This window comes from Pezoporus occidentalis, unplaced genomic scaffold (assembly GCF_034315485.1).
Source record: "Pezoporus occidentalis ecotype Australia unplaced genomic scaffold, CSIRO_AGI_Poc_V1 ctg143, whole genome shotgun sequence".
Taxonomy (NCBI): Eukaryota; Metazoa; Chordata; class Aves; order Psittaciformes; family Psittacidae; genus Pezoporus; species Pezoporus occidentalis.
This window is the reverse complement of record NW_026913241.1, coordinates 1408132-1422030: the sequence shown is the minus strand read 5'-3', so window position 1 is coordinate 1422030 and position 13899 is coordinate 1408132. Positions and strand designations below refer to the sequence as shown.

At 36.9% G+C, this 13899-nt stretch overlaps 1 protein-coding gene across 7 annotated transcripts in view; it reads left to right on the top strand.

Annotated features, from left to right (window-relative positions):
* The window catches only part of PMS1 (PMS1 homolog 1, mismatch repair system component), a 45314-nt gene extending 39884 nt beyond the window's left edge, over nucleotides 1–5430 (top strand). For 6 of the 7 annotated variants that reach the window (XM_062610021.1, XM_062610019.1, XM_062610018.1 and 3 more), the window contains 2 exons: nucleotides 2771–2931; nucleotides 5054–5430. In XM_062610021.1, the coding sequence (XP_062466005.1) occupies nucleotides 2771–2931; nucleotides 5054–5242 (350 nt within the window). In that variant the 3' untranslated portion in view covers nucleotides 5243–5430. Of the gene's footprint in view, nucleotides 1–2770; nucleotides 2932–5053 lie in introns of those variants that run through there. The other variant, XR_009963095.1, reaches the window with a different exon arrangement.
* The last annotated feature ends 8469 nt before the right edge of the window (nucleotides 5431–13899 follow it).

Here is a 13899-nt window from a genome sequence, read left to right as displayed (position 1 = left end):
ACTGCACATCTGTTTGCCTTTGTGAAAGTCCTAGAGAGAGATGTGAATTCTTGGCTGGAAAAGAACTGAGAGCAAGGAACACATCTTACCTGGTTTTGTAACAATGGTGGGCCTTGGGCCATACTCCAAGGCAGGCTTTTAGGGTAGAATTGTCTACCTGATAGAATGCATGTATCCAACATACGTATATGCAAAGAATGTGCTTAGGCCTTAAAGAGCTGTAATAGATAAATAACCCATCTTCCTTGGTAGTGTAATCTGCTTTGGCTCTTGTAATCGACAGTGGAAAGTCATGCTGCTACTTAATTTCAGTTTGATTTCAACTGTAGACTGGAAGGTAGTCTTATAATGTCACCTAATCTAGGTGGCAGCTGGAAGAGAACAGTTTTTCCTGGCCATCAAGAAGGAATTATCGAAAGATGATTGCAAATGCTTTGTTTGGAAAGAGAAAGGGGAAATTTGTAGCAATGAGAAATCCACATTTTTAGTCAATTGAAAGATAGTTTATTTGTTCACAGAGATATTTTCCTTGGAAGTTGCAAAGCATTTCACAGACACTACCATGGAAACTGCTTGAAGACTGCTGTTTGAATACTCAAAAATCTTAAAGTATACTTTATCAAAAATTTACAAGTACACTGAGGCTTGGACATCTGCTTACTTCATCAAATGTTGCCAATATCAGAATTCCTGCAAAGACTTGCAGAGATAAATATATGTTCATCAGCATGCAGTGGGCTAATTTGCGGTCGAAGAAAATCTAAGCAGAAAAGGAGAGTTACACACAAACAGAAATACCGAAGAAGAAAACTTCTTTTAGCGAGGATTTTTATGATTTGTTCTTAGCTTAGACTCTTTAAACATCCCTTTGTCTTTCAAATTAATGGCGAAGTCAAATCTGGCTCTCAAAATTTGCAGACAGGAAAATTGCTATTGGTAAAACTGAAGAGTATCAAGCAGTAAGCATCTTGGTAGCAAGCTCTACCCAGGTATGATTGGTTTACTGAATTGGGGGGGAGGGGGAAGGGGGAAGTTTTGCAAATCCAGAACCTCACTGTCATGAAATTTTCATAGGATGCACTGGAAATACAAGTTCTTAAACTGAAAATCTTAGTACTGAAACTTAACAAAATTTTGTTTTCCACCTTTGCTAGCACAAAGAGAGGTAATTATTGAAAGTCTGTCAAATAGACAGTTCTCATTTTAGAGAGAAGGCAGCATAATCAACTGCCTCGGAATTGTTACGCAAATCTAGTCTTTCATTAAAGCAAAACTGGGATAAGATTAAAACCAGACTTTATCTTTTGCTCCTGTCTCTTTACTGGCAGCCTTTCTCATGGGGAAATATTGGCATTGCTCATCATCTTATCTCACCTTTAATAACTGGCGAACTTTCACATAGTTTAACATTTCCCTTTAAGCTGAATCTGATCACAGGCTTACAGCAGTACATAAAAATTGTCTGGCTTTCCTGGCCACGATTAGGGAAAGACAGCTTGAAAAAAAGAACAAAGACAATGCTGGGTGAAAAGGAAATAAAGTTTCAAATCTAAAGCAGTGTTAAATACATAACTGGAAGGAGGTTATGTGATTTGGGGGTGGGGGTGTTCCCTATATCAAATTCCTACTCTGCTCAAAGTATTTCTTGCCATGAAGCGTAAAAAGGCCCAGGAGTGTTATTTACTTGGTGACACCCCCATATTTAGAAAAATTTGCAACCTGCACTTTGTAACGTTTATTTAATGACTGTCAAATAAGCAGTGCCTGGTCATGGATAACAACCTCCTTCTACTGGCTAATGAAGGTACATTGTGGTGACTTACATTGCATATGTTATTTCTCTCAATTCTGAAATCTGTCACATTTTTTGGATTAGAAACCTGAATGATCCTTTATCACAGTTTCTTAGTTTAATTCACTTTGTAGCCATCTATTTGTCTCCAGCTCTTTTGACTATGCCAAAACTATTCATGACTCGGACTGAATGTAATTTATCCTACCTGGAACCATTAAACAAGAGTAGATTTGTTTGCATTATGAATTGTATTCTTCCATGCTCACCTTATGAAGCTCTTTACTTCTTAGACTTCTAGTGGAAGAAAAAGGAAGTTGCCTGTGTGGGTTGGGTTGAGGTTTCTGTGCAGCCAGCATGAATGAGAGCAGCAGCTCTGAAGGACTGTACAAGAATATGTGAGCCTGACCCCTACAGAAATTGCTTCTGACTGGGAGTGGAAGGAAAACTAACTGTAGAGTAGCAACTACATTCAAATTCTTTGCAAGTAGTGTGAATAAGAACTGAGATCTTTTATACCTCAAAGATTTAACAGATACTTTGTTGAGAAGGTTGTTTAAATGTTTTATTCATCATTCATATTCAGAGTGATACCTGCTGCAGCAGGTATCATATGAGTGATAATATGAACCCTGTCACAGAGCTGCTAGTTATATGGCTTGTATTCTTCCTTTGCTATGGTAGGAGAAAAAAATGCTTTTTGTTTCAGTGCAAACTGAATTTGTTATTGTAACATTTGAACTCTACAGATGTTAAAACCAATTACATAGGAAATAGTGCCAACACTTTTATTTTTTTCTTTCAAATGAAATTGTATTTTATTACTAGCTTCTAAGTCCATTTCATAAGTTTCTTAATTGTATTTGATTTGTGAGAATAATTTACTAAGTGATCTTACATCGTTTAGTTTTCTCTGAATTACTCCAGAATAGAAATGAAAGCAGCGTATAAATTACTGTTTTGGTTTTGTATTTTCAGGTGTTTCAGCTGTAGAAAGTCACCTGGAGATAGAAGGGATGGCAAATTGTCTGCCATATTATGGTATTTCTGATTTAAAAGAAATTCTGAATGCAGTAGTTAATGGAAATGCAAAGGAAGTGTATGAATGTAGACCCCTCAAAGTGATGAATTACTTGGAGGTAAGACAGAAGTTTGCTTCTAAATACTGACCAGCTAATAATAAATCATTAAGCAGCCTGAAAATCTTTCTGCAGCTTTCTGTTTTAATTAGTGTAGTTCTGTTCTAAACAAAAGTTACTTCTGAAAAGGAGAATATCCTATCCTCTCTGAGGTGTAGGGGTTCTGCACTGCTTACCAGAATGCTTCCATAAGACACATCTAGAAGCAGTTGTCCAGTGTGATACAATAGGTGCTGAAAGCTCAAGTTCACAAAGTGTTTCTGCCTAGGCAGTTTTCAGACTAGAAGGACATTCCTCATGTTAGAATACAGAACTACCATAAAATTGCTTTGCAAAGTCTAGAAGGTAGTTGAATCCAGAACAGCCATAAAGATTTAATGCCTTTGTAAGTAAATCTGTGAAGAAGTTATAGGTAATTTAAAGTAATAGTTTGAAAAGTAGGTGCAAATTGAAGCTTAATTTTCATGTAAAACTCAATGAGATGCACATAATGAAAATCACAGAACACAGTTTTCACTTAAAGAAGAAAAATTCCCGATTCCTTCAAGGAAATGGAAACTTTTTTTTTCTTTGCTTGAAAAGCAAGCTATCGCTTGTTTAAAACATTGAACTAAAAATGAAGTCTCACGTAACACGAAGCCCATATGCCTCTGCAAATGCTTGTGTTAACACCAATAACTTCTGCAGTTAAAGGAAGCAACCAGCTGACAGCCAACAGTTTTTAAGTCCGCTCTGTTTGATGCAGTAGTGACTAAGTTCTGCAGTGCACTGGCAGAGACGACGCAATGTGTTTGCTCTGCACAAGCAGCCAGCATTATTAGTTACCAAAAATATGGTGCTTGAGTAAAAGAATCTTTAATCTGTTTTCTTGCAGAAGTTACTATGCAACAGTTGGAATAGGAATGACTTTTGTTAATATTTGATATGCAAATAGATAAAATCACCCATCCAGAGACAATAGTGAACATGAAGTTTCAGAAAACTAATATATGTGGTACTGGTTAACACTGGAGTAACTAACAGTAGTAGTTTTTTATCGCTTCTTGTCTAGGTGTTTCACTAATGCTATCTTTAATCCCAGTTTTTAAGATCTCAGTTCAAAAATGTTACCAAAATATATCTTAAGTATCTTCTTACACATTTGCTGACATGCTTTCCTTCAAAATGGGGACTAGGCATTTACACAAAATATGTGTTTTATCTTTTAAATATGTATTACACAAATCTTTCCCTGTCTTTTTGGGTCAGTAAGTTTACAGCTGCCTTTGGAGCAAGTGATTCTGTTGTGTACTACTGAACCATTCTTGTGCATTCATGAAAGAAGCTTAAGGAAGTGATAAGTGTTGAGACAGGAATGGTTTGTAACTCAGTGATCAACTTACAAACTTGGTTATAAACTTGGAAAATCGCAGACAAACAAGATTCAGATTAAAATGTTATGAACACTGCTTCAGGTTTGTACCACATGAGGTGAGATTGTATGTCACATCCATTTCTGTCTAGGCGACATTACTAAAGTACAGAAGAGAAGGCAATAGCAGGAAGGCCTATCTTGGAGAAGGAAACAAAAAAAACTGAGAACTTCTTTTTGAAGTTGCTAGATTCTTTGAAGATGGATACTTCACTAATTGTGTTTAGCAGCCACTTCTGCTTTCTGGTATTGAGAGATAGCTGGATACAATAGGCAGTAGTCTGTTAATACAACATTAATCTACAATTTCACTATAGTGTTTTTAAAACTTTATTTAGCTGGCTGACTTCATGTTAGTTCTAAAATGTGTCTTGTGAACTGGTAAACACTTCAGCTGATACTGGTGCCAACAGGAAGTAAGATATTCAGAAACACAAAGCATCTTGCTAAAGTGGACCCTAAAAGAAAGAGTGCAGGCATGACCAGGAGACTGACTGTGTGTGACTCCGTTGTGGAACTGCCATGAAATGACCGATAGGAGATGTTGGGAGTTACATTTGGGTTGCTGGGATTCAAAATATTTATCAGCAGAAAAGAGTGACCTTTAACAGTGAGTGCTTAATTCCTGCTTTCTGGTAGCTCCAGGTCAATGTGTTAAAAAGTAGTACTTTAAAACCATTGGGGTTTTGTTTTTGTTTTTCATTTCCACAGGGAGAAGCAGTACGCTTAGCTCGGCAGCTGCCCTTACATTTGTCAAAAGAAGATGTACAAAACACAATTTACAGGATGAAGCAACAGCTTGGAAAGGAAAATAAAGGCTGTGTTCATGGTCGTCCTTTCTTTCATCACTTAACAGATATTCCAGAAGTTGACAAGCACAGCTCCACGGAAATTATTTAGTAAATGGAACATTTTGTTTGGGATCATATTTCTCTTGCTTAATCTTCATCATTACTCTGTAATTTCAGTATGTTTTGTACAAGGCTTTTGTATAATAACTTTTCATTATCATATGTTCCTCTTCTGGAAACTTATTTAAATTCAAATGCTACTTGAAAACTGGAAATAAATACTGTAGATAAACAACTGATCACTGTTTTTAAAAGGATTTATTAAAGTGTTCTCAAGTGGTTTGATACTTATCTTTTTGCTGCAGGTTTAGAAAATGCCAGTATGTCACAATTTTTTAGATGTGAAGTGGTTAGAAATTGCTTTTGACAGCGCCTGGCAAAGTTCATTGTACTGAGGACATGAGATGTTAATTTTCAAAGGAATGCCAGATAGCTGTAGGTAATGTGACAGGGCAAGGGGGAATGGCTTTAAACTGAAAGAGAGGGTAGATTTAGTTCAGATATTGAGAAGTTGTTCTTCCCTGTGCAGGTGGTGAGGCACTGGCACAGGTTGCCCAGGGAAGCTGTGCCTGCCTCATCACTGGCAGTGTTCAAGGCCAGGTTGGACAGGGCTTGGAGCAGCGTGGTCTAGTGGAAGGTGTCCCTGGCTGTGAAAGGGGGTTGGAACTGGGTGAACTTTGAGGTCTCTTCCAACAAATCATTCTAGGATTCTATGATTTAAATGTAGCATTGCAATACGCAGTTATTATGGTTAAGGCTTCTGTGGTAGTGTACTTCTATTTGGAAACTGTTAGCTTATGTAAATGAGCATTGAAGTCCTAGTGTCCAATCTCTAGAAACCTTTTCTACACACGAAAGTGTTAGTTCTTGAAAGTACCCTCTTAAAATTGTAGATCAACAAAAACTGGACAATGTCTTGAAAGGTGAAAGAATCGGAGCCACTGGAGCACAGGTCAACGCTGGAAGCAAATACCTGTGTGTTGGTGCAGTGCTATACACAAACTGTCTGGGGGTGAAAAACATAACCTGCCCTCACTCAAGGAGAATATGGCATAACTAGAGCAAGATCTGCTATATGGAGAGCAACTTACTCTGGTAGACCTATTCACTCTGTTTCTACCAGAATGGAATGTTTATTCCTCAAATAGTAACCTACTTCCATAAAACTACCAAATTGTGCCTTCTGTGCATAGCAGATGTAACGTCTCTGGAAGAATATGTTTTAAAAATTTCAAGAAAGATCACATGGAAGATCCTGTCCATCCCTAGCATATCTTGGCACTATGAAAATGTGGTGGTAGGACCTATATTTGTAGTGTTGCTGCAGCTGTTAGGTAAATGGTTGAAGATTGCTGGAAAACCTAAAATGCAAGCTAGTTTATGGACAGGAGTATTTGACCAGACAAGCAGATGTTCAATCTGAAAATGTAAATTACTGATCTATTGCTCTGTATCAATGCTGAGCTGGTGATCTAAGTTAAGAAACCACATCACAGCAATACATGACAACATCTACATTCTAAACAGAAAGGTTTTATGCTGTTAAAGTACATTTATCCTTTTCATAAGAAGCAGGGATGATCAGAGAACACAAACAGGATGTCTTTCCAAACTTAACCAGTGAGCAGGGCACAAGATGAGAATGTCACAGCAAAACTGGACACTTGTTGGCTGTAAATGTCACTTGGTGCCGAAGATGTGAATTTTTAGAATGGAAGTGAGAAGGTGGATGGAGGCACAGGAAGGAGACTTGGCTCTGAGGGGGAAATAGGATCCCAGCCTTGTGGTGGATGCAGAAGGTTATAGTTTGTTTATTTTTATTCTCGTTTGGATACAAACTGTGAGAGTTTCGAGAATAGCCACTGCAGTGAGAAAAAACAAATGCAAGCTGGAGAATGGAGATCTATCTCCAAACTAAGTTTGTTGGAACTTAAATGAATATGTGCACCAATTTCAGTCAGTTGGGAATATAATATGTAGTGTTTAATGAGATTAATAATTGCTAGGGTTTTTTTGAAAAGGTAAAATAGCTGTATCCCAATTATACTGAAGCAAATATTGATGTGTTTGATAAGACCAGAATCAATATCAAGTGCTTAATAGGTATTCAGGCCCTAGGTTGAGGATGAAAAGTGACAGGTAAATTGGTATTCACGGAAGCCATGGAAGCAAATCAATGTCAGGTGTTCCTGTGGGTGCAGATGTACCAGGTTAGGCAATTTGGAGCTGGGCCTTCCCTCCTTCCCTAGTTCCTTCTCTACTTTCTGGTTGAGTTTTCCTTTACCTCAGAGGGCTGCTTTGGATTTCTTCCTTAGGTTACATGTATGTACAGCTTGTTTTCTGTCTCTGTGATATTGTTGGATTGTTGAGTGGCTGGGTACCGGCAAGCAGTTTAGCACAGATTCAGAGGTGTAAGTCTGGGTGTCTCCCCACTGTGTACCCATGGTTGGGGGTGAAGATTGAATTTGCAAGTTGATCTGGTACTGCACTGATGGGAGATGGCTTCAGACAGGGTGGGTGTCCTTACTTTATCCAGTGTGAACAGAGAGAAATGTTACTTCTAGTTTTTAGACGTGCTCTTACTGATGGCTCTGTTGATACATCCATTTTATGTTCCGTATTCAAACAACAAAAATACCCCAGTTCTAGATTTACAAGTTTAAAAGAAGTAAAATGGTGTGCTTGATTTAATGGCTGTCAAAATGGGAGGCATGTCAACTTGTTGCCATTGCATTAGCACCTGGTGCTTCTCAGATGTTCCATTAAGTGATGAACACCATGATGCTCCTGGAGTGCATGCAAAGTCTGCTTGTCCTTGCAGTCAGCCAGTCAGTCCCCAGCTGTATGGGCTGTTTGAAAAGAAGAAAACAACCTGAAATGTGTAATAATGAGTAGATCAGGTGGTTGTTGTGCTTGACCTCGAGTCAAAACCAGGGAGGCAGGACCCGGTGGGTGCATGTTGCAACAGTGAGCAGACAGGCTGCCACATTATTGTACCTTGCACCGTATACCCATGGGAGACTTCTGGTGTTTGCAGTGCCCTCTGCTTGCATTTATTTTTGTACAATTTTGACCACTTAAAAGGATGGGTAGGCAGTTTGGAGTTGACCATGAACCAGTATTGTTCCTTCCTTAACTTCAGGTCAAAGTGTTATTGCTTACGGTGCTTCTCATGGTGTGCATTTTTGCCTTCCCAATGTATGCCTAGTGCAGATAGCAGTGTTCTCCAAGTGATAATCAGGAGCTTTAGAGGTTAAAGCATAATCTCGTAATAAAATGTAGAAATCCTTTTGGTTTATAGCTTTCCATTTTTTGGAGGATCATTTGTAGGGTTGGTTTGGACAGTTCAGTTCTGGTGATATATCTGTGGCTTGGGTGCCCACCTCACCCAGATTTTGAAACTTTGTGGGTTATTTTAATAGAAGACTATTGAGTATCAATTTTATGTTCAAGTACAGGAAAACCTCATTGCAAAAATAATTATTTTTCCCTGCATGTAAGTGTGGACATAAACATAAAATGGAGGTAGCACCTTTTACATGTTTCTTTTCTGAATGTATTTAGGAATCTTAATAATGAAGTTCATGTGTCTTGTCAGTTAAGAAGCGTGTGTATGTGTGAAGTGATTTGGAGGATTTCTGGGGATTTTTTCTTCCTTTAGTATGAATAGTAGAAGTTCAGGGAATAATACCAAAACAGAGGAGTGCTTCACTTACTTCAGGAGCAATTAGCAGTTACTGACAACAGTAAAATCTGGATGATGTAATTTGTGATTTCTTAAAATAGATTCTTCTTTTTCTGTATTTCCCATGTTCTAATATGGAGTGTTTAAAATATCCAGCAATAGAATCAATACTCATAAGGAACACTCTATTTAGTTGAACAAGCATCTATTCCTTGGTCTCTATTTATGCAAGATGGTTGGAGGTTTGGGGTTTATTTTTCCCTTCCTCTCCCCTACATACATATTGGTATTACGTTCATGAAACTAATAATCAGAGAGCAACTTTCCGGTCTTCAGAGCTTACCTTCTGTAAAGCAGGTCTAATTTTGGTTTGATAGGGTGTTTGGTTGGGTATTGTTTTGCAAAATGATCTTATGATTCTGAATTAATTTTGTTGGCTGCAGTAGCAATATTAAAGTATTCTTGAATGTTTTGGTTCTTTTGTACTTTTAACAGTCAGGGTTAGCAGTAGCAAAAAACTTATGGTACATCCATTTAATTTTGCAAATGGAAGGCTACCAGAAATAGCTTTTATTTTTTCCCCTCACTCTCTCGAAGTATGGAGTATCATATTTGAAATTACGGAGAGTATACATATGGAAATATTAAATGTTTTGTTAATGGCTTCGAATTAAGCACACATTGTTGCAGATGATTTGGAGGACTTATTTAAAGTAAATATACAATTTCAAGCTCAATTATCATTCATAGTTTAGCTGAACATAGTGAGATATTAGGTCTGCGTATTTGATACAGTGTTACTTCATAATTACGATGCTTTTTTACAGTAAATTTGATATAGAACATTTGCTAAAGGAAAGCTGCTGAATAGTGTGACCAACCATTTTATGGGACACATCTGGTGCATTAGTTCAGGATGTGCACTGCAGAAGAACAGAGCCTTTTGCATAAAATGAGAAGGAAGCTAACTCCACATGTATACATTTTGCGGACATGCGGAGAAGTTAAACAATTAGGAGTTAATTGTGTAAGCTAATAGGAGGGGTGTTTGTAATGTCATTTCAAAATAGCTAAGGAGGAAATGGAGGGGAATTATTGTTTTAAAATCTCAAATGAATGGTTTACACCTGTTAATGTTACATTTAGAACAGCTGTTTCTTTTATTATCAGTAAACAGATGCAGAAAGTAATGGAATGTTTTAAAGCAATATGTTAATCCTGTCTTCCACTACTGAGCATTCTCACAATATCATGGTAAAATATTGACTGTAACGCTGCTATCATGTGCAGTTATAGAATTCTTCCTTATTTTGTTAATCACTTTTATATCTGAAGTTCTAAATGTTTATCCAAAGTTACTGCAGTCTTCTATCAACCCATCTTAAGACTTTTGGCACATAAGTAATTTAATAAAACAGTGATTTAATTGGGCTGAATTACTTAGCCAAAGCAACCCGCATTTTGATTGTGTTCAAGGGTATTTTCTGTATTTGTGATTTCACCCTGAAATGAAACGAGCTATATTTATAACGTGAGAAAAAACTGCTCGAGGGCCTAAGCTAACCCATTTTGTATGAACTCCATATGGAGTTGGTTGGTATTATAGGTAATGTTTTGCCAGAGCATGCTCAGTGAAGTCCAGCACTGTATATTGGGATAGTACTGATCAAGTGGTACAGGGAGAGTCTTGTTTAGAGCATGGAATTCCTTGTTGTCTCTGAAAAAAATTTTAATCCTTGTTCATTAATTTTATGTATGTCTTATAACAAATGTATTGTGCTACTGATGTTTTGAAATGAAGAATGGCTATGGTTCTGAAAGCCTGTTGGAAAAAAATACCTCAAAGCTGCAGATGAAATACCATATGTACCTAAAAAAAAACACCAAAAACCGAAGAAAAATGTAGACACAAAACCCAAGCATTTAAACGTATTAAAAAATCAGTACCTAAACTGACCTGAAGTGTCCTAGTACCTGCTACTCAGATGCTCAAAGGTGGCAGTAGTAGTTCTTCAACTGAAAAAACATATCAGTCTTAATTTTAGAATTATAGTATCTGTAAATGTTCCAAAAAATGTAGCATTTGAATGAAATAACGTGTGATTTTGGAGCATTACTAACACAGCACTCCAAGAACGGAAGCACAGAAGATTAATACTGTGTAACTTGTTTGGCAGATTAGTTTTCAGGAAATGTAGAGACCAATGAATATGGCAGCTGCATTATGAAAATACTGTATTCAAGCCCAGGTCAAATTGTTCATTCATGCATGGAGTAACTCAGCGTTAATTGCATCATTACATTTTTTAGATGTTTTAGATCACCGATATTTTTTGCTTCAGCACTTGAAATGCCTGTTTAAATTACAATATTCACAAGGAGGAAGCATTCTGACAGAGGGAGTGCTGTATAGAGCATTTATATGTGAGTGTTTGCTTGTCAGGTCAGTGCAGTAATAAGGTTGTGTTGGTAGAACTAAGGTTCTGCCTTATTTCTAATATCAGAACAGCCTATTTTTGGAGGATTTTAAAGATGCTTAGTCAGGTAAAATTATCTAAGTGGATATAAAATAAACTCTTCCCTGTGCTTGTTAGCCTGGTACTATTTATGCTATATAAATTAGAGAGTGTTCCTGATGAAAGGTAGAAGAATTTATTTGCTCAGTTAAAAAGATGAAGTGGGAGGGGAGGGAGAAACCTTGTAGTGTTCTTTAAGTAGCTTTTAAAGAGTCCTGTCATCTCACTTGGAGAGAATGGAGATTTGGAATAGTTTGAGTTTATTTCATATAAATAGTTATTGATAGGCAAATGCTCTGAGGAGCAAATCTAGGTGTTATTCATGTCAGACTTGGCCAATATTGACTAATAGTAAATAGATCCAACATCATTTCACTTTGAATGAATTTCTGTTCTTCATCTAAGTAGCCAGAGTTTGACTATTCAACATTCATTCTTGACGTTCTCTGACAGCTTAGGTATGTACAGTTAAGAACAAGATCCTGTTAATAGTTACTAACATGTGAAACTGTGTATGTGTAGTTCTAGAGAAATGTTCCCTCATCAGAGGAATTCATACAGTTGCTTCTCCCAAAAGTTAGCCTCTATTACAGAATATTTCCTTAATTGCTGCACTTACAGTTTCACATTCAGCTTCAAAACCCCCTTTTTCAAAACTGCTTGCCCAAGATCCCATTGCCATTTAGAAGAGCCATACCTTCTATGCTTTATTTCCAGTTACCTTTGAGCAACTGAAAATGCTGCCAACTCCTTTAAGAACTGTGGACCTGAAATTCAGTTTTGGTCTATGTCTGCAAATAAGTAAATGTGATTATGTGTCAACTGTAACAGCAATAAAATAGATACTGGCCTTTTAGAGTAGTTACACTATTAGTGACCTTCACTGTAGAAGCTGAAAGCACTTCATAGTGCACCAACCACTTATAGATTATGGAAGCTGAAGAAACAGCTACATCAGTCTTGGCGGGGGGGGACCCCAAACTCTGTAATTCAGCTTGCACTGTTGCATTTTATTATGATGAGCATGACCCTAATGGTTACTGGGTAGGTGCAGTTTAGTCTTGAGGACTTGTGGAGTCCTCAGGGCTGTGTAATTCCTGATTCTTTACTACTACGAGTCATCAGAAGTTACGCATTTTTTTCATTACTGCACTGTGATTCTTCTGAATTATTTGGATGCTATATAGCAACAGTGTTGTGCTGAATTCTCTAATCATGTGAAATAATGAGGGTTTCAAGCACCACTACAATTTTTTTTCTTTAAACCCTGTGTGGATGCATACTTACTAAGACTAAAATCAAGTCAATCTAAGGAAAGGTTTAAGTGATAGAATACATTGCCGTAATGACTGTCTTGCCAGTTTTCATCTGGTTGTCAGTCTAAGTCTTAACTGTAGCTCAAAAATCTGGAGCAAGTATTCTGGCATAGCACAGTTTGTTGTAAGGAAGATTTAATAGCTTGTTATGTCCTATTTCTATAAACAGAAGTCATTTAGAGTTCAGCAGATATATTTAGAATCAGCATTTGTGCTGGTAGTTACAAGCTGAATAAAATAATCTTTGAAAAGCTCAATATACAGATGGGAATATGCAAGTTCAAATCTTCACAACCAATTTTCTTTCAAGAGACTTAGGCATATTCACAAATACCTACAAAATTGCTAATTACATTTATTATTTTATTTACAAATCTTTTTAATAATGTGTTGAAGTGTTGTGTGCGAAGTTAGTAGTTATAAAAATGTTTTATGATTACTGCTGTACAAGAGGTCTGCTCCTGCACTCTTTACCCTAACAAAAGTCCCCAGTCTTCATAGAGGAGGATACCTCTGTCTCAAGAAGTGCAGTGCCCAATAAAATGAACAGCTGTGAAAGCTATGGAGAGGTCCGTATTCTGGGCTGGTTTGAGTCAAAATATTGATAGGAATTTACATTGAGTGACTTGTAATCTAACCTGTGATTTGTTGACTTCAGGGTATGCATAATGCCTGAAAAACTTACATGAAGTCAGTTTAAGATATGAATTTTATAGCAAATAGTAAATTAAAACCATAGTGACCTTTTGATCTTGCTGATCATGTTCATAAAGATGTTCATCTATTGGTCTGTGCTAATCACAGTAACAGAGCTCTTGCTCAGGGAATAGCAGGAATTGCTTAAGTAATACTCTTGTATATTTGTTTCTCTACTGTGTTTTTTATTAAGAAAATTTTGTGATTAAAATCTTTATAATCCCATCTCGATGCAATTTTTATATTAGAAAATATAAGTAGGTTTTTCTTTTGAAAATGGGTTTGCTTAGTGGTACAAATAGACATCAGTGCCCTATTTTAAGTATCAGTTGACATTTTTGTCCTGATTGCTGGCTCTGGCCACACTGGTGTAAAGTCTAATAATTTGTGTAATAATAATTTCTGGTACAGAATTTGATAAACACTCAGGAGTTTGAAGACTACTAATTAAAAGGATATTAAAGGTTGCACTTAAATATCTTCTTCTTTTTGT